This window comes from Hemiscyllium ocellatum, chromosome 20 (genome assembly GCF_020745735.1).
Source record: "Hemiscyllium ocellatum isolate sHemOce1 chromosome 20, sHemOce1.pat.X.cur, whole genome shotgun sequence".
NCBI lineage: Eukaryota > Metazoa > Chordata > Chondrichthyes > Orectolobiformes > Hemiscylliidae > Hemiscyllium > Hemiscyllium ocellatum.
The window spans coordinates 17428749-17450045 of record NC_083420.1 but is presented as its reverse complement, the minus strand read 5'-3'; the positions used below and the strand labels follow the sequence as shown (position 1 = coordinate 17450045).

Genomic DNA, 21297 nt, shown 5'->3' with positions numbered 1-21297 from the left:
GTAGTCCAAACAATTGACAAATAGATATTTTAATACTGTTTGTTTTATTGTACTAATACAAGTCCACTTGAAGTTTTAATTAGGACTCCAGAATTTGGAATGAATGATTTTTGTTACGAACTGTATAATCCTCCTTTGGATTCCATATGTCTCCAATGGACCTACAGAGATGGGCAATTGGTAAATCTGCCTACTAGTTTGCTTGTAGAGGGAGATATTGTAGCCCTGAGACCAGGCCAGAAAGCACCAACATCTCTTAGAGGAATTGAGGTAAGTATTCCTACAATATTGAATTGTTTACTTATTTAGACTTTATACAGTTTTGACATTTAAAAAAATCATGATTTGTTAAGTAAGGGACACATCCACCCCTAAATGTAAAGGTAAAGGTGCCAGAGTCGAAACAAGGCTATTGGGTTGCTCTCTCATTAGAGTGAGAGAGAGAGAGCGTGAGAGAGAGCGTGAGAGAGAGCGTGAGAGAGAGAGTGAGAGTGAGAGTGAGAGTGACAGTGTGAGAGAGAGAGTACTGGCGGTGGTTTCATGTGAGGATCACCACACCTTGGGTGAGGGGGGAAGATGAGAAAGACAGTCCTACACAGTAATCTCAGCTGCTGCAGGAAATGCACCCATGCTGTGGTATCACTATGCATTGCAAACCATGGCAGACCCATCCCCCACCCCAGCGTGGCGTAATGACCTCTCAGTGTGGTGTGGTGGCGTCTCCCACTCCTCGGCATGGTGTGGTGGCTCCTCCCCCCTTGGCATAGTGTGACACCCCCCCGGTGTAGTATGGTGGTGTCCCAGCGTGGTGTGGTGGCCCCCATTGGTGTGGCGTGGTGTCCCCGCCCCCACCTCAGCATGACATGCTGGCCTCCCAGCATGGTGTGATGGCACCCCAGCATTGTGTGGTGGCTCCCAGTCTTCCAGCGGTACATGGGGCTATTTCACCATAGCATGGCCTCAGTGTGGTGTCCTGAGAGGATTCCTGGGTGATCTTCTAGTCTCACAAAACTTCAGGTGAAGCCCAGTGCAGTGTCGAACCAAGACTCAGTGTGGGCTGGAAACTAGGTGTCAGCGTGGTCTGGGTTGGAGGACCGTTGTTCTGAACTTCTACTTCTACAACACTGCACTTCTTATTTCTCTGTTTTCTAAAATCTTATAACTGAGGAAGCTATACCTTTATACCTAAGATGGTGCTGTAAATAGTGATGTAAAAACCTTTCACTGTACTTATTTGTGTACATGTGACAATAAAACTAATTCAATTCAATTAACTGAGCTGATACAAAGGAAATAACTACTAAAAGTATACACACAATTGTGTAACATTGTGAAAGGGGAAGGAAGACACCTGAATGATTACATTCAGTTTTCCATATCTCTGTTTACCAAGAGCTAGCTGGCACATGGTATGCAGGCACAAATCTTCCAAATCTGTTTGTTATTCCCTTTCTTTTCCCAAACTCTCTTCTTAAACCAGCTGAGATTGATTGTGCACTCCTTGGATCAAGGAGAGGGCAGAGTTAGGGCATAAAGTTTCAGTATTTGACATTTGAATGAATTTTCCATTAGCCATCAGTGAGCAAAATAATCAAAAACTGTGCACTCCCACCCATTCAGAGCATTTGCAGAACTTTAGCAAAATCAGAGCTATCTGCTTGCTGATGTGCATTCTACTTTTAAAGAACAATAAATCATGATTCTCTACTTCCATTTAGGATGAAGACCATGTGATCTTAGATAGGGACGATATCTTTTGCCAGTTCTCCTCTCCGCCATCGCCAGTTCAGAACAAAAGATCACACACCCTTCTGAAACCTCATTCTTTCAAAGTAACTAAAACACCTATGGTTGAGAATATCCAGTAAGTACAAAGGCACATTCTGTTCTTTATCTACTCAAAAAAACAATAGCTATAATGGTTGAATGATGAGGGCAGCCCTTCTCCCAATCTCAGACCTCTTACTCTTTTAATCCTTAAAACCTGCTCCACCTCTTGCAATGCCATTATGGTTTGTTACTAAGGTCAACATTTGCATTCAGTTTGGAGTGTAATATTGTTTAAATAAAGGAGAATATCAGGAAAAATGTTGTTGGTTGATACCTGTAATTAAGGTTAGGTTGGCAGGGTGATTTATTACAAAGAAAATTCAGACAGTGGAATTGCGCACAATGCACACTGATTATCTCTCAACACCTCCTCTGGTCTTTGTTCTCTCTAAGATCCTTGAATGTCTGAATCCTTCTGACTGTACTTTGGTCATTTTGTAGCGTCAATGTCCAAGTATCCGCTTTGTGCTAATGTGTTTTTCAGGCTGCATTTACCAGCACCCAGGAGCATGCCTGTCGTGGGGAAAGTTCTGAAATAAATTGCAATACAAAATTATATAAAACAAACAAACCCTTAAAAATGAAATAAAATGAAAAAGTGTTTGAGATGAAGTGAAGAAAATGTTAAACAAAGTAGCTATTTCCATGCTGGACATCTCTATGAATCTGACTGTATATAAGAGGTGAACTTATGCAATCAGAATTTATAATCAGATTGCTGGTGTCAGCAGACATTCCTTTTTTTTAACATTTATTTTGCAATGTTTATTTCTTTCACAACACATTTTATGAAGTACAACAATAAAATGTTATTAAAATGTGATCATCTGAATGCCTGGTCTGTCTACAACTTAAAACATTACTTTTCTTTGTTTCATAGGCAGTGCCTTGAATTGGGACAACAAAGACCTGTGACTGTACTGAATAACGAACGCTTCACTGCTCAAAGGCTTCTCCAGAAGTACATTGCTCCAATGGTTTTGGTATGACTGATCTATAGGGAGATCATAGTTTTGATTGTAATGAACTCCATTTCAGGATTTTAAGATTGAATTTCCAGCGATGCAACTTTTCCCGTGGTCCTATCCCCCCAACATCTGAGAACATATTCCAGGCTGACACTACAGTGTAGCACTGAGGACATGTGCAACTAAAAGATGTACCTCCCTAAACTGGCAACACTGGGACTGGGCCCTCGCAGATCAGGTCACATATTAGAGTCCAAACTATAGCAAACCAATTGCAAATTGTTCACTTTAGCATCATAGTCAGTGACTGAAGTCCTGATGACACCTGTTAAACTATCAGAAATATTGAATATGCTCAATGCACAAATACTTTATTCCACAACTGAGTGAAGAACCCACCATGATTTCCTATTAACCACATTTAAAAACTGGACATTGCTATAACCAGACCACAGACGAGGTTCCTTAAGTTGTTAAGATTCCAGATATGATACCCAAATTGGAAAACTTCCAGCTGAGGTGAATCAATTGGCTCCCCCTTCTTTATTCACCCATCCCCTTGGTTGGTCACAAGATTATTCCCTTACCTGCTGATACCATTCTTCCAAACCAAATGAATTTTTAAAAGAAGCCAATTTAACCAGGCCTTCTTGGATTAACAAAAATATTGAGTTTATTCAATGTAGGATATAGAAACATAGAAGCATTCAGCCCTATGATCCTGTTCTGCCATTCAATGCGAACATGGCTGATGTGTGATCTAAATCCATATCCGTTAATATTTTTGCTGAATACACATCTATCTATCTCAGATTTAAAACTAACAACTGATCTAGCATTGACTGGAGGAGAGTTCCAAACATCTATTAGTTACGAAATACAAGAAGATATAAAAATGCAACATGTAGAAATGGATTAGGAATGAGAAGTGAGCCCTAACAAACAAAAGTTATTTTTAACAAATACAGGTAAGACTGAGCCATTCACAATGAGACGTTAGTAGAAGATTGAGGCCTTTGCTGCAGATATTACTGGTAGCATTAATGTTGATTGTTAAAAATTCAGTTTTGAGATTCTCGGCTTTTAGATTTATTGAAATTCTTTTGCCCTCATTCCTTTCAACAGCGGCTGATTGTTAGCACTCAAAAGTGAGATTCCCTTTCTTTAACTGCAGTTTTGGAATGTTGAAATGCTATTCTCTAATCTTTATAATATAACTATCCACAAAATAGGGCACAGGCCACTAACACACTAGAGTTGAAATTCACTTTTAGGTCTGTATTCTTGAAAGGGGAAAATATAAACAGGTCTTTCACATGGGCTGCTGTCCTTTATTTAAACATCACGTTTAATCTAAGATGTTCGCAGGTGGATACAATATACAATGCAGCTTGTAGTACATTTCTCCCTTTGAGGCTTCGTTGACACCTACAGATGCAACAATCCAAGTTCTCTCCCGCTCCCCCAACACACACACACACACACACACACCTTCCCTCTAGACAATCACTTTATTTATATCCAGAGTTATTGCTTGGCTGTAGCAGTCCTCTTTTTAAAAACACATTGGAACTAAAAGTTTAATATGTCCATAAGTGATCCGAAGTTTTGATCTTGAGTCATAGAAACAGATCCTTCGTCCAACTCATTCATATTGACCAAAGTTCCCAAACTTAACTAATTCCAGCAATTTCAGTTTTTGTTTCTGATTTACAGCATCCACAGTTCTTCCAGTTTTTAAACTAATCCCGCTTGCCTGCATTTGAACCAAATCCCTCTAAACCTTTCCTATTCATAGACCTGTCCAAATATTTTTAAATGTTGAATTACATTTGCAACAGTTTAGGGTATCTGGTCAGCATTTCAGAGTCTCCCTACTCCAGGAGATGGAGTATTATCCATTCCCTTCTTGATTTTATAAATCTCTATAACGTCATCCCTCAACCTCTCATAAGGTCCCAGCCTATCCAAACTCTCCTTATAACACAAACCCTCCATTCCTAGCAACACATTTGTAATTTTTTTCTGCACCCTCTCCAATTTAATAAAATCCATCCTGTAGCAGGGCAACCAGAATTATATATAGTGCTGAAAAGTGATCTCACCAACAACATGTACAACAGTAACATGATGTCTCCATTCTTTTACTCAATGGTCTGTGCAATGAAGGCAGGCATGCCAAAAGCCGTAAAACAGGATTTTGAGTGTGCAAACTGGATAAAGTGTAACAAACATAACATGGACAAAGATCACTGCAGAACCACTCGATGTCACTATAGGGAAAACTGGAGCCATTGCTAGCACTGGTCTACAGAGGGTGCCAGACCTGAGAGTTTCAGTTTAAGGAAATATAATCTGTATCAGAGTTACTGTCTTTCAGATGACATTTTACATCAAGGCCATGAGCTTTCTTTTCAAGTGAAGTGGATTCCACAATACAATTTCACAGAAAATCACAGACATTTTCTCAAATATCTCAACGTCAATATTTGTCACACAACATTATAAAATAAATCTGAGATTTTGAGGAAGAGTCACTGAACCCGACATATTAACTCTGGTGCTGCCAGACCTGCTGAGCCTTTCCAGCAAATTTCTGTTTTTGTTATAAAATAGAAACATTATCTGGCAATCATCATTTTACTGTTTCTTAAAGCTTGCTGTAAGCAAATTAGCTGCCATATTACTTACATTACAGCAATGACTGTATATATATATATATAACAATGCTGAAAATGTGTTGCTGGTTAAAGCGCAGCAAGTCAGGCAGCATCCAAGGAACAGGAAATTCGACGTTTCGGGCAAAAGCCCTTCATCAGGAATGACAATTAACATACTTGTAATTGATATGGTCTAGATCCTCCCCTGAGGGGGCACATCCACTCAGCACTTACCCAACAGGCCCCTTAAGAATCCTATGTTTCAGTGCAATCATTCTTTAATTTTCTCTTTCTTCTAAACTCTGATGAGTAGAGTCCTAACTCATTTAGACTTTTGTCATAAGACTAATCCTTCCGTACCAGGGATCATCCTAATGAACTGCCACCAATGTAATATCTTTCCTTAAATAAGGGGGCCCAAACTGCTCACAATGCTCCAGATGCGGTCTCATCACCACCCTGCACAGTTGCAGTATGACTTTGTACACTTATACTCCAACACTTTTGAAATAAGGGCCAACATTCCATTAGCCTTCCTGATTACCTGCTGCATGTCTTTTATGCACAAACACTTCCAAGTCTCTTTGTACTGCAGTTTCTTGCAGTTTTTCTCCATTTAAATAATGTTCTGTTCTTTTCTACTCCCTTTCAAAGTGAACAACTTCCCACATTATATGTCATTTCCCAACCTTTTGGCCATTTAATTAACCTAACAAGGGCTCTTTTTAAAACTGTACTCCTCTTACAACTTCTATTTTTATTTATTTACTTCCGTTTATTTTTGTGTTGTCTGCAAATTTGGTGATAGTACATTCACTTCCTTCCTCCAATAGTTAAGGACCCAACACTGGTTGTAGGCCACCAACCTGAAAAAGAATCCCTAATCCCCATTTGCTGTTTCCTGCTTATGGGCTAAACCTCTATCCATGGCAATATACCACCTGCAACACTGTGGGATCATTGAATATCTTTAAGGTGGGCATAGATTCTTGTTAGGCTAGAGAACCAAAGGTTATCAGAGGTCGATGAGAACATGGAATTCGAAACCCAAACAGTTTAGCCAGGGTCTTATTAAATGGCAGAGCAGGCTCAAGGGACTGAGTGGCCAACCTCTGTTCTTATTTCACATGCTCAAATGCAACAAGTATTTTTGAGCTGGTGGTGAGCATAAGCGTAAAGTTTGGCCAATAACGCAGTATTTTGGCAGGCCTGTCCATTAAGTCACAATCAACAGCTCTTTACCAAGAGTCCTGCAGCTATATTCTTTTTGAAAGTCATAAGTGAATCTGCTTCCACCACCCTTTCAGGTAGTGCAGCACCAATTTACTATAGGAAAGAAAATTGTTCGCGTGTTCCTGTTGGTTCTTTTGCCAATTATCTCAAGTTTGCTTTCTATGGTAACCAGGCTTACTCACCAATTTAATTGAAAAATGCCCAAGCATTTTTAGTTCTGAGTTTAGCATTTGGAGTTCTGAGTGGTGCTTATTTGCTCTATATTTTTCTTGCCAGGTGGTGTTACTGATTATCAATGGTCTACGGTTTGTAATTGGTACTCCAGGGATAGGTTCATGGCAAGTTACCCTTCTACAACTCCAGGTAACATAAGTACCATGTATCTCATTTACATTTTTTTTAATTGCCTGAATTCTGGGTAACATCACCTGACTTTGCTCCTCTCCAGTTTATCTAGTGCTGAAAAGCTCATCCATGCCTTTGTTACCTTTAGATTGACTCTTCAAACTTTCCTAAATTTAAGTACAACTACAATTTGTTGCCAATATCCCAACTCGCACCAACCCTCATTCTCCTATTACCCTCCTGTTACCACAGGCACAGAGCATATAGGTGTTCCCTTCCACTTCCCCTGACTAAGGAACAACACTCCAAAGCTTGTGATTTCAAATGAACCTGTTGGACTAAAACCTGGTGTCATGTGACTTCTGACTATGTCCACCACAGTCTAACACTGGCATCTTCACACCCTGTACTTTTTTACAGACAGTGGCTAATAAGATAGTATGTGGAGTTGGTTAGAACAAAGAACCAAGAAAATTTACAGCCCAGGAACAGACCCTTTGGCCCTTCAAGCCTGAGCCGAACCAAAAGTACTGTCCAAACCTGTCGGTCAATTCCTACACATTTGTATCCCTCTGCTCCCCACCTACTCATACATCTGTCCAGATGCAGCTTAAATGAATCTACCGTGCCTGCCTCTACCACCTCTGCTGGCAATGCGTTCCAAATGCCCACCACCCTCTGTGTGAAGTACTTGCTGCGTGTATTCCCCTTAAACTTTTCACCTCTCAATTTGAAAGCATGACCTCTGGTTATTGAATCCTTCACTCTGGGAAAAAGCTTGTCTCTATCCACCCAGTCTATACCCTTCACAATTTTGTAAACCTCAATCAGGTCCTCCCTCAATCTCCTTTTTTCTAGTGAAAATAAACCTAATCTACTCAACCTCTCTTCATAGCTAGCGCCTTCCATACCAGGCAACATCCTCATAAACCTTCTCTGCCCCCTCTCCAAAGCGTCCACATCCTTTTGGTAATGTGGCGACCAGAACTGTACACAATATTCTAAATGCGGCCGAATCAATGTCTTGTACAATTTTAACATGACGTACCAGCTCTTATACTCAATACCCCATCCAATGAAGGCAAGCAAACCAAATACCTTCTTGACCACTGTATCCCCCTGTGCAGCAACCTTCAGGGTACAATGGACCTGCACTCCCAGATCTCTCTGCCCATCAACTTTTCCCAAGGCTCTTCCATTCATTGTATAATTCGCTCTAGAATTAGACTTGCCTAAATGCATCACCTCACATTTATCTGGATTGAAAGCCATCTGCCACTTTTCCGCCCAACTCTCCAGCCTATCTAACTCCTCCTGTATTCTCTGACAGTCCCTTATGCTTTCTGCTATTCTACCAATCTTTGTGATATCTGTAAACTTGCTGATCATACCAACAGTGCCCTCTTCTAGATCATTTATATGTATTACAAACAACAGTGGCCCCAATACTGACCCCTGTGGAACACCACTGGTCACCTTTCTCCATTTCGAGAAACTCCCTTCAACTACTACTCGCTGTCTCTTGTTGCTCTACCATTTCTTTATCCACCTAGCTAGAACACCCTGCACACTATGTGACTTCACTTTCTCCATTAGTCTACAATGGGGAACCTTAGCAAATGCCTTACTAAATTCCATGTATATGACATCAACAGCCCTTCCTTCATCTAACAACTTGGTCACTTCCTTGAAGAACTTTATTAAGTTGGTAAGGCATGATCTCCCCCACATAAAACCATGTTGCCTATCACTGATAAGCTCATTCTTTTCTAGATATAAATAGATCCTATCTCTCAGTATCCTCTCCAGCAAATTCCCCACCACCGAAGTCAGGCTCACTGGTCTGTAGTTACCCGGAATATCCCTACTACTCTTCTTGTACAGGGGGACAACATGAGCAATCCTCCAGTCCTCTGGCACCTCACCTGTATTTAAGGATGCCACAAAGATATCTGTCAGGGCCCCAACTATTTCCTCTCTCGCCTCCCTCAGCAATCTGGGATAGATCCCATCCGGTCCTGGGGATTTGTCTGCCTTAATAACCTCTAGCATACTCAACCCATCTTCCCTACATATGCCAACGTGATCCAGACTAATCAAACTTCTATCTCTAATCTCAAGATTTATCATGTTCCTCTCCTCACTGAACACAAAGTAAACATTCAGAATCTCACCCATTCTCTCAGGTTCCTTCTTGATCTTTTAGTAGACCAATCCTTTCTCTAGTTACCCACTTGCTTCTTATATAAGAATAAAACGCTTTGGGATTTTCCTTAATTCTGCTTGCTAAAGCTATTTCATGACCCCCTTTAGCCCGCTTGATTCCTTGTTTAAGACTTGTTCTACTCTTCCGATATTCCTCCAGGGCCTGTTCTGTTCTTAGCTGCCTAGACCTTATGTAAGCTTCCCTTTTCCTCTTGGCTAGTCGTACAAGCTCTGTTGCGTGGATATTTGGCCTACAGTAGATTAATTACAGTGTGGAAACAGGTCCTTTGGCCCAACAAGTCCACACTGACCCGCAACTCACCCATACCCCTACATTTACCCCTTACCTAACACTACAGGCAATTTAGCATGGCCAATTCACCTGACCCGGACATCTTTGGACTGTGGGAGGAAACCGGAGCACCCGGAAGAAACCCACGCAGACACAGGGAGAACGTGCAAACTCCACACAGTCAGTCGCCTGAGGCGGGAATTGAACCCGGGTCTCTGGCGCTGTGAGGCAGCAGTGCTAACCACTGTGCCACCGTACCGCCCACTGCCACCACACCGCTCACAATACTGAAGTTTGGCACAGTGTGGGTTCAATTCCTGGACAGGCTGAGGTTTGCCATGTAGCATGTGTCTTTTCAGCTTTGCCCCACACCTGATATGTAGTGATCCTTAGGTTATGCTCACCACCAGTTTGTCTCTCTCTTTCTCTCCCTCTAATGAGAGTGCGATGATGCTGACTTTTACCTTAATTTTAACTATAAAATCTTCAGTTTTCACTTAAAATTCCTGGAAGGAATCAACTTTCCATATAAATTCCTCCAGCCTGCAACCTTTTGAGAAACCTATGTTCCTCCAAATTCACTCTCTTTTGCATCTCTGATTTGAATTATTCTCCAGTTGGTTACAGTGCATATGTCTTACCCACTGGACTATCCTTCCTAAACCTCTCTGCACCTCTACCTCTCTCTCTTCATTTAAAGACCACACATATGTTCAGATTCCTCCTTATGTGTCAAACGGTTTATTAGCCTTTGCGAAATACTTTGATAAATTTACTGCAGTACAGATGGCTATAAAAATGTAATTTGTTCTTGACAGTATCAAAAAAGTTAATTTTTGCACCTAATTTCAACATAGGTCATGTATAGAATAAATCTTATTCCATTGTTCCAATATTACAATTAGATTCCAATCTTAAAATCCCTGAGTTTTTAAAATGGGATCTTATTTTCTCACACACCAGCCTTCATTATATATTCTCTAAGTAACACTGACATGCAAATAATGACATAACTTGATAATGACAGTTTAGCATACTGACCTTTTTGTCTGATTAGACTGTAAATTAGTTTCATAGTGATCAGCTCAGTTCCTAGCAAATGTGGGAGTGTACATGATAAATGGAGTGTGGGTGTTGAGGTTTAGCACTCTGATAAGTTAGAATTAAGATTGACTCACATAGTGGGTTCAGTAAAGGTGGATGTGGGACAAAGGTTCATCAAGGACATGGATTTCAGAGTGGGAATCACTAAGGATGTAGATTGGGAAGGGGACTCCAAATAATTGACGTGCTCCTGCAATGTCAGCAAAACTAAAGAGCTGATCATTAACTTCAAACAGAAAGGGGCACACACGTCTCCATCTACATCAACGGAACTGAAGTTGCGAGTGTGGAGAGTGTCAAATAACTATGAATAACAGTAATCGACAAGCTGTCCTGGATTTCCCACATAGGTGCAACAGTTAAGAAGGCACAATAATGCCTCGTCTTCCTCAGGTGACTCAGGAAATTTGGCATGTCCATAAAGAAAGGCTTATGCCCGAAATATCAATTGTCCCACTTCTCAGATGCTACCTGGCCTGCTGTGTTTATTCAGCGCCACATTTTTCAACTCCATGTCCATAAAGACCCTCACCAACTTCCACAGATGCACCATTGAAAGCATACTGTCCGGATGCACAATGGCCTGGTAAAGAATTGAAATGCCCAGAATTGTGAAAAAATTACAGAAGCTTGTGTGCACAGCCCAGACATTCACAGAAGCCAACCTCCCATCTATTGACTCCATTTACATGGCTCGTTGCTGCAGGATCATCAAAGACCCATCACTCCCCAGTGATGCTCTTCTACAATTCTTCTGTCAGGCAGGAGATACAGAAACTTGAACACACGCACCTGCAGGTTCAGCGGCAGCTTCTTTCCAGTGGTTATTAGACCGATGATTGGACTCTCTAACCTCAAATAATGCTGATCTTGCTAATGTTGATCTCGCCTAGTGCATGCCCTCTGCAACATAACCTGTTTGCCTCTGTCTAAGATTTTTCACAGCCTTTGATCTGTATATCCCTATTTACTTTGATCTGCCTATACTGCACATAAACAAAGCTTTTCACTGTACTTCAGTACATGTGACAATAAATCAATCAATCAAAAAGTGGGAATTTGGGAAATAAGTGGATTTGGTGTGGATTTGGAGTAGCTTCTGAAAATCCCAATCTAGGTTGGATTTGTGAAAGCACAGAGAATCCTTAGGGCCAACAAGATAGTAACATGGCTGCTCCTTGCACACACATACCATCCCTGCATCCACCATGTCATCCTGGCGGGCAATGGAATCAACATTTACACCGCTACTACATTGAGAAAGTGAGGTCTGCAGATGCTGGAGATCAGAGCTGAAAATGTGTTGCTGAAAAAGCGCAGCAGGTCAGGTAGCATCCAGGAAACAGGAGATTCGACGTTTCGGGCATAAGCCGTTGCTGAAGAAGGGGTTATGCCCGAAACGTTGAACCTCCTGTTCTCTGGATGCTGCCTGACCTGCTGCGCTTTTTCAGCAACACATTTTCAGCACCGCTACTACATTGCCTTATTCCTGGAGTTTTTCTTTCTCCATCTCCTCTTCTGGTTGTTCCAGGCCCTTACTGAAGTGTAAAGAACACTAGGCTGTGGTTCTATCAGATGCGACATTAAACCATCTCTCAAATGACAATTTTCAAAGAAGATCATGGGAGTTCTTCCTGGTCACCCGGCCAACAAATCCCTTTCAACAAATAATATAACAAGAACAACCATATTGTTGTTTGGGGGACCATAAGACCATAAGACATAGGAGCAGAAATTAGGTCCTTCAGCCCATCAAATCTGCTCTGCCATTCAATCATGGCTGATAAGTTTCTCAATCCCATTGTCCTTGTTGAACTGGTGATAAGTATAAGCGTAATGTGAGGCCGATAGGTCAATCATGTCTCTTTCAGAGCTGTCCATTTAGTCACAATCAACAGCTCTTTGCCAAGAGTCCTGCAGCTGTTTTCTTTTTGAAAAGTCACTAGTGAATCTACTTCTGTAACCCTTGATCCCCTTGATACTCAAGAACTTAGCTCTCTCTGTTTTAAATACACACCTTGCTGAGGGCAAATTAACTGCTACATTGAGCCAGCAATGACTCTTCATGATTTTAAAGTGCTTTACTATGATTATGAAAGCTGCTATATCAATACAAAATCTCCTTTCCTTACCAGCAATTGTGTCAAAGAAGATTGCATGACAGACCTCTCAGCATTATTATCTTGGCAGAACCTCCCTCCATGCTTCTTTTTCTCTTTGATCGCACAGTGGAACTCACTTTGTGACCCAGTTTGAGATCCAAATCACATATTTTGCATACTGCACATTGTTACATCACCTTAAGTTTCTCGCTTGCTTGTCTGCAGCATTAGATTTGACAAATACAGCATACTACATGTTTAACTAAGCTCTGCTACATTTTAGGATCAATACTATATTAAGAGATACAGAATGCAACATAGTCCAGTTTCTCTCTCTCTGGGTATTTGTGTTCCTGATGGACCTCCTTTCACTCTTTACTGTGTCATCCTATCTTCAGATCTTTCTATTCCTTTTTTCCCTTATGTGTTTGTCCAGTTTTCCCTCAATCGCTCCATTTGTTAATAAGTTTTACTTTCTACACACTCTGTGGACAAAGAAAATTCCCTTGAATTCCTTCCTGAATTTATGAATTATCCTTAATTCTGACTGATAATCATTGAAACATCTTCAGATTTCAGTTATAATCTCTTTGTACAACAGTTTGATCATTTAACCTCATTTCAGGTTTTGTGAAAAACGATTCCTGACAGTGAGTCAAGTTTGAATAATGGGTGATGTTTCAAAATGGAGTAGAACTGAAATTGTAACTATTTTACCTGTTCGATTATTGGCACCACAGCAAATATCTTTGTATTTATAATTATGTAAGAAGCACTGAACTGACAGTGAAATAATATGTATACACATTGCCTCTTTCTTACAAAGATTAAGACTGTTTAGTCAACTTCTTCTCCCATTCGTCATGCCAAACATGTCAAACCTCCCTCACAGATTCCCCTGTTTTAGCTCTGGACTTATGTATTTCTCTCCTTTCATGTCTGGGAGACCCATAACCTGCTCCTTTTTTTGCCAGTGTCACTTCTCTTCTTGACGCTAAGTGGTTCTGTGGCACTTTCAAAATCACCACCTTCCTCTTAAAACTGTCATTCATTCTCACATCCTTGGAGTGTCACCAGCTCCCATGTCCATGAATATCTTTCCTGCAATTCTTATTTGGTTCTCTCTCATAAGGTTCTTTATAAAAGCAAACCTTGCTAAAAGGAAATGATTGGCTTTTGTATAAGCACATTTCATGACCTTAGGACATCTCTGATTGGTTTAGAGATAATGAAGTACTTTTGAAGTGTAGTCACTGTTGGTAATAATTATTCTGAGAGGTAGTTGTCGAAATTAGATCAAAATTTGGGTGCTGTGTGTGGCCTTGATGCACAACTTACAAAAAAAAGTAGACTTTCCATGTGGCTGTTCAGTAAATCAATTACATCGAACCAAATATGTTATTAATTCAGATTGTTTATGCCCATAGGTAAACGGTGTTCTCCCATTATTGCCTCTATCATTTCCTATCATTTGGTTTCTAGTCAATACCTATGGTGAAGCTCAGATGGTTGCCTTGTTACTAAAGCCTACAGCAAATTTTAAGGTAAGCATTTCTGTGAAAAAGACTTTTGTGAAGTCAATGCCAATGTCTACACCTGTCCATGATGAAGTTTGTCAATGTTCTACACTTGCTCGCTAACCTTTTGAGTTTATATGCATCTTGGTAATTTTCCACTTTTGAAAGTAGATGTTTCTGTTTAATCTTCATTTATTGCATTCTCCCATATTGGGCAAGTGGGTGTGATAATATGTTTAATTTATATATCCTAAAGGGAATATGATGTAATGTGTCATGTGACTATATTATGAACCAGGCCAGATCCCTCAAAACATTTCAAGGATGTAACCCTTACCCTAACTTTGCTCTTTGTTTTAAACAGGTGTAAATGGATATTCTGAGAGAAACACCACTGGTCAAACCACTTAGTTTTAAACAAAACAGAATTTATTTACAAGATTACCAAATGAAACACAAACAAAAGAAAACAGAACACCGAATAGTATAATCTCTCCGGAAACCCAACACATCCTCCCAACTTAATTATGCTGTTCCAATTACTTGCAACAATCCCAATAAACACTTCTTGGCACAAAAGGTAAAATCAAACACAAGTGTGACAGGAAAGAAGTCAGAGAGAGCGTATCAGCCTGGGTCTTCTTTGGATCCAGCAGCTTTTTCCCCACTACTGCTAAAAGCCAAACCAAAACCAGAGAAAAGCGAAGCTGGGAGAATTGGCCACTCCCCTTTCATTGTACAAGTGTTTTTTTTTAAACTTAAAAGCCTTCTGCATGAGGCAGTATCTGTTAGCTATTATCAAATTGGCCCTAAAACCCTTCATCCCCACAGTTTTCAGAGTCTGTGACGTTAACGACCTCTCTGACAAAAAAGGTAAAGGACAGCATAATCTTGTTAAAGGAGCAACTTTGCCACAACTCAAACTTAAGTCTATAAGACAATAAGATATAGCAGCAGAATTAGACTATTCGGCCCATCAGTTCTGTTCTGCCATTTGATCATGGCTGACATGCTTCTCAATCCATTCTTCTACCTTCTCTCCACAACCCTTGATGCCACTACAAATCAGGAATCTATCTCTATCTGTCTTAAGTACACTCAGTGGCTTGGTGTCTATAACCTGGCAATGAGTGTCACAGATTAACCACCTTCTGGCTGAATAAATTCCTCATCATCTCAGTTCTAAAGGATCATCCCTTCACTCTGGGTCTGTGCCCTTGGGTCCTGGTCTCACCAACTAGTGAAGACATTTTATCCATGCCCATTCTCTCCAGGCCTCTCAGTTTTCTGTAAGTTTTAATCAGATAACTCTCATCCTTTTAAACTCCACTGAGTATGGACAGACAGTCCTTAGCCACTCCTCATATGACAAGCCTTTCATCTAAGGATCATTCTTGTAAACCTCCCCTGGATACCCTCCAATGCCAGCATATCCTTCCTTGGATGTGGGTCCCAAAATTGCTCACAATATTCCAAATACAGTCTGACCACAGTCTTGTACAGCTTTAGTAGTATGTTTGTCTTCTATCCCCCTAATGAATGCTGTGAGGAGGAACGACATCAGATAAACATAAATTCTCCTACTTCGTAATGCTGCCACCAACCCTTCCATTCCTGAAAAAAATAATCTACGTTATTTGAAGTTAACCAATTCCTGCATGGATAGCGCCAGGACATTCATTTGTTACACGCATAACCAAGATTTTCTCCAAAAGAACTCTACCAAAACACAGAGAAGGATTGCTAGAGATTCTGTCACTACAACAGTTCAACTTAGCCTATTAGGTGAAGTAATGATTATGTACCACACAAGAAGTCCGTAAAAGATATCTACAAAAAGAGCTCCACAAAACTGAGTCAAAGTCCTGGAACTCCCTCCTTAATGGCATTGTGGGTCTACCTACAGTGCGTGGACTGAGCAGTTTAAGAAGGCAGCTCACCACCACCTTCTCAAAAACTACCAGAGATGGGCAATAAATGCTGGCCTAGCCTGTGTCATGCATATCTCATGAATGAACAAAATGAAATTGAGCTTTTTAACTTTCCAACATTTGCCTCCAAGCCACCATAAGGTATTGGCACAATCTGATGGGTATGTGCCAATGTTAATCTCTGATGAATGAACTGAACATCATTTCAACAGTGCCAAAGATTGAGAAACTAGTCTAGAAGAGGGGAAGACAGATGCTGTGCTAAGAGGAGGTGATGGTAATGGGAAGAGACACACTGGAGGGTGTTGATAAAAGAATGTGACTGCTTTGTGAAAGGAGGAAAAGAGAAAGAATCTTATTGTAAAAGAGACTGAAGAAGACATTCCTGGTGTGGACCGAATGAAACTTATAGGCATAAAGGAAGGATTGGGAGGGTAAGTAAAGGCCTGCTGAAGTCTAGGACCATCCTGACAAGTTAAAAACAAAAAAGAGATCCAATAGATTAATCTAGTGGCTAGATATGCAAATTCTGGCCTTGGGTTGATGTCATGAAACAACTGCACTCTAAGGGCTGAATTTAATGCTCTTGATGTGTCACGTCTTGGTGACAAGTTGGGACATTTAATTGGGTGCAGGGGTAGTGGGAGGGGTCACCTTGGTATGTTGGAAGCATGCCACCTTTAAACCTCCACCTCGATTCAGTCTGTTGTGGGAATGTACAAGAGATCTGAAGTGAAAGAAACATGTAAGGCTGTAGGAGGTCACAGAGATGAGAAGGGGTAAAACTATGGTAGGATTTGAAAACAAGGAATGAGAACTTTTAAATTGAGGCACTGACAGAACTGAGAGCCACTAAATACTGTATATGAAGATGTCTTTAAACAAAATATTGCCTAGTTATGTGAAGAGTATTATCTTCTATTTGCATTAACTTTGTGAATTATTCCCCTCAACAAATAGGAAAATTGGATTGAAACATGGAGAATGTTCTGGGCTACCATACGAGGGAGAGCTCCTGTCCTATGTCAAACTTCTAGTCTCCTCCACAATCTTGGTTCCATTACAGTAAGGATCTTTGGCTTTCTATATCACATCTCAATCTACCTTTGGTTCCAGACGAAGGCTTTGTGACCCAGTTCTGAACACAGAATAACTGAAAATTTGATTGTAATGGTAGTGACATATTCCATGTATTTCATCAAGTTAAATTGCAAAAGTGTCATGTTTAAGCACATGGAGAAAGATCGAGGGGCAATCAGAAATATAGATTGCTATCTGGAGTACAATGCAATTCACACTTACAAATGTGTTTGAACAAGGTATTGAGAAGAAAATTACATACTTTATTTCAAGAGTTTGAGAGAATTATGGTTCACTGTTCTTTTTTGCCAGACATTAGTAACACACTTTAATATCTTCGAGATAGAGGATATTCAGACTTTCTCCATTTAAGACTAGGTAACACTGATTAACTTTTGCATTTAGTTGCTAACTAGATTGAAGCAACAACTAATGTCCATCATAACATTAGAGAATGTGGTCTACAGTTACACATACTGTTTCATCAGTTTATTTGCAAGTGGGTAAAGATATCTTGAAAGTTATAACTGAATTTCGGGAAGCTGCTAAGAAAGTTACACATCCTTCGCCATCAATCATGTGTCTAAGAGAGAACAACAAGAACTTGTATTTACATTATGTCTATCCTGAAGTTTGAATATCTAAATACATTCACAGTTAATTAGCTACTTTTTACAGCGCAGGCATTATTGTGATGTAGGAAACTACTAAAGCTCATCTCAGTAATGATGACCATGAAACCATTGTCAATTTATGTAAAAACACATCTAGTTTGTTAATGCTCTTTAGTGAAGGAAATCTGTCATCCTTATCCATCTTGGCCTACATGTGACTCCAGACCCACAGCAAAGTAGTTGACCCTTAAATGCCTTCTGAAATGGTCTAGAAAACCACTCAGTTCAAGCCAATTCGGGATTGGCAACAAATGCTGGCCTGACATCCCAGCAAATAAATAAGAACATAAGAACTTGGAACATATTCTTGAATCCAGCCCTTGAATTTGCTTCAACATTAAATATGATCATGGCTGATCTCATCTTAGCCTCAATTCCATGTTCCTACCTGCTCTTGATAATCCTTCAACCCATGACTAATTAAACATCTGTCTATCTCCTCTTACTCAATGTCCCAACATCTACTGCACTCTGGAGTAGTGGATTCCATAGATTTTTCACATGGTCTCTGTTTTTTAAATTTGACACCCCTTATCCTAAAACTATGCCCTCACATTCTAGACTGCCCCATGAGGAAACATCCTATCTCTGTCTACTTTGTTATCTTTAGCATCTTATATACCTCTATTTGATTACTCTCATTAAATTAATGTGTTTTTTAAAAGCAGTAAATTTATGGACAGTAAGATCCCATAACCAGCAATCATCTGGTTTTGATTTGTTTGGAGAATTTCATCAGCTTCTGGTGAGAAGGTCCCTGTCCTTATTCAAAATGAAAAGAAGGCCTTGAGTTGACTCCTCTATCAGATTTATTTTTAGATTTTCTGCTCAAGATTCTGGAGTGGAACTTAACTCTCAGCTTCCTGATTCAGAAGTGAGAGTGTTAAATCACATTTTCCAACAAAATGTATCAGTCAAGATTGTTAAAATTGTTGGTACCATTGATCCTGCATATAAGATCACCACTAAGAGAATGTAATCTAGAGTGTGCACAATTGCAGTTCACAGCTATCCTTTAAGTAATGTTCCTTTGCACTATCAAGTAGAATTTCAGAAGATCAAAGGCACAACTTGCCGTATTTTCTACGACATCTCAAAAGATGCAACATAACTAACTTCAACTCATCCTCTCCATACTCTGTTTACAATCTTGCTAGAGACTTAAAAAGACATTTAGTTTCCAGGTATTAGTTGAAAAAATGACAAGGGAAATCTTTGTGCTTTTAAAGTTTTACTGCAACAAATTGTGAAAAAAATCACAATTGACTAAATGAGTTTTAATAAGCAAGTTTTACCTTAAACTACAAAAAATAACATTCCTCTTGTACATTTATCACCTGAAGCACTCTGCCTAGAATAATATTCTTCCACAGTTGCTTTCAGCTTCCAATAGGTTTCCATGTACCCAATTCCAGGGATCCTTTCCAGGCTCTTTCCTCAGTTTTTGGAGGGTTCCTTAGATTTGCCATCAGCCTTAAAGCCTGTTTTGCGATTGCCCATGCCCCAGGTCAAGCTACAGTAAATCCCCTGGAAAACTGCAAGATGCTACTGTTTGACTTGAGAGTTGCCTCCCTTCCATTTACTCACTATGGTAGCTCATGTGGTCAAACAACCATTGCTCTCTGCCCACCAAACAAAACTGGTGATATCTGTTTATGACAGTCATTTGTTGTAGGAAGCTTGGAAGGTGATTCAAAATGGGGCATTGCTTCCCTCTTCCTCATAGCAATGGGAAACACATTCATGTAGAAATATTGAACTTAGGAGCAGGAGTGGGCCTACGGACTTTTCGAGCCTGATTTGTCATTTAACGTTTCATTAAAATTACTACTTAGTTTTGTTAACTCCAACGGGTGTAGGATCAACCTGTTCACCCTTCCTTCATAAGATAAACTCTTCATTCCCAACATAAGTCAACTAATAGATCCCAAACATATAAATGGAAAGGAGGAATCATCAGCAGTGCTTCATTCGGAGACTCACTGAAGATGTTACCTAATGTGGCGACGAAACATCTGAAAATGAACATTCCAGCTCAGCGAGCAACTTTACCTGCATATTTTATTGTGTGATTCATGTACCAAGACATCCAGCTCCCTCTGTGCTAACAGGTTCTGCAATTTCTCTCAACCTGCACAGCACACTACTTTTCCATTCTTCCTGCTAAAGACAAGTTTACATTTCCTCCATTAAACACTGCTTGCCAAATGTGCCCAATTGTTAATCTACGCATATTCCTTGGTAGATTCTTTGTCATTTCTTAACAAATTACTTTCACCTCTCATTGGCAAATATATATTTTGAACATAAAACATTACAGTGCAGTACAGGCCCTTCGGCCCTTGATGTTGCGCCAACCTATGGAACTAATCTGAAGCCTATCTAACTTACCCTATTCCATTCTCATCCATATGCCTATCCAATGAACCATTTAATTGCCCTTAAAGTTGGCGAGTCTACTACAGTTGTGGACAATGCGATCCACGCCCCTACTACTCTCTGAGTAAAGAAACTACCTCTGACATTTGTCCTATATCTGTCACATATTTGTTCCTTTCATCCAAGTCATTGGTATGGATTGTAAGTAATTGAGATCGCAGAAATGAATTCCTGAATGCTTACAGCTTTCCAGTGAAAATGATGCATTTACCCTTGCTTGCTGCTTCCTCTTAGTTAACAAATCCTCAATCTATGTTAATATGTTATACCTAACACCATTTACTGTTAGAAGAAAATTATAGCAGATGCTGGAATCTGTAACGAAAACAACCAATGCTGGGGATCACACTGGGTCAGACAGCATCCATGGAGAGAGAGTGCAAGCTAACGTTTCAAGTCTAGATGCTCTTGAAGAATCATCTGGATTTGAAATATTAGTTTGCTCTGTCTCCATGGATGCTGTCTGACCCACTGTGATCGCCAACATTGGTTGTTTTCTGTCATCATTTACTCTTATCTCATGTAGTAAGCTTTGATGTGGTAGCTTTCCTGCTTCCTGGACCCCTCCCTTCTTGAATAAATATGTTATATACTACTCAATTCTCTCAGACCTTTGCAGAATCCAAGTAATTTTGCAAGATTATAGTGCCTCTACTATTTGCAGGTACATTTGTTAAGTCCCTGGGATGCATGTCATTGTGTTCTGGAACTTGTTTGTCTCTAGGCCGAATAAATTTACACGTTAATATATAAACCAGGAGCAGAAGTAGGGTGATACTTTTATTGCCAGATGACGGTGATTGTTTTAATTCCTCCTTTTCACCTTTTGATTTCAACCATCTTTGGAAAGCATTCTAAGTCTTCTACAGTATGAAAGACATGAAATACCTGTTCAAAAGCTTCTGCCATTTCCTTGT

General features: G+C 40.0%; 1 protein-coding gene across 1 annotated transcript in view; it reads left to right on the top strand.

Annotated features, from left to right (window-relative positions):
* LOC132825578 (transmembrane protein 94-like) overlaps positions 1-21297 on the top strand; it is a 156054-nt gene that overhangs the window by 10221 nt on the left and 124536 nt on the right. Inside the window, 6 exon segments of the mRNA XM_060840958.1 lie at positions 74-270; positions 1719-1864; positions 2711-2813; positions 6968-7054; positions 14167-14283; positions 17148-17252. Of these exon segments, the coding sequence (XP_060696941.1) occupies positions 74-270; positions 1719-1864; positions 2711-2813; positions 6968-7054; positions 14167-14283; positions 17148-17252 (755 nt within the window).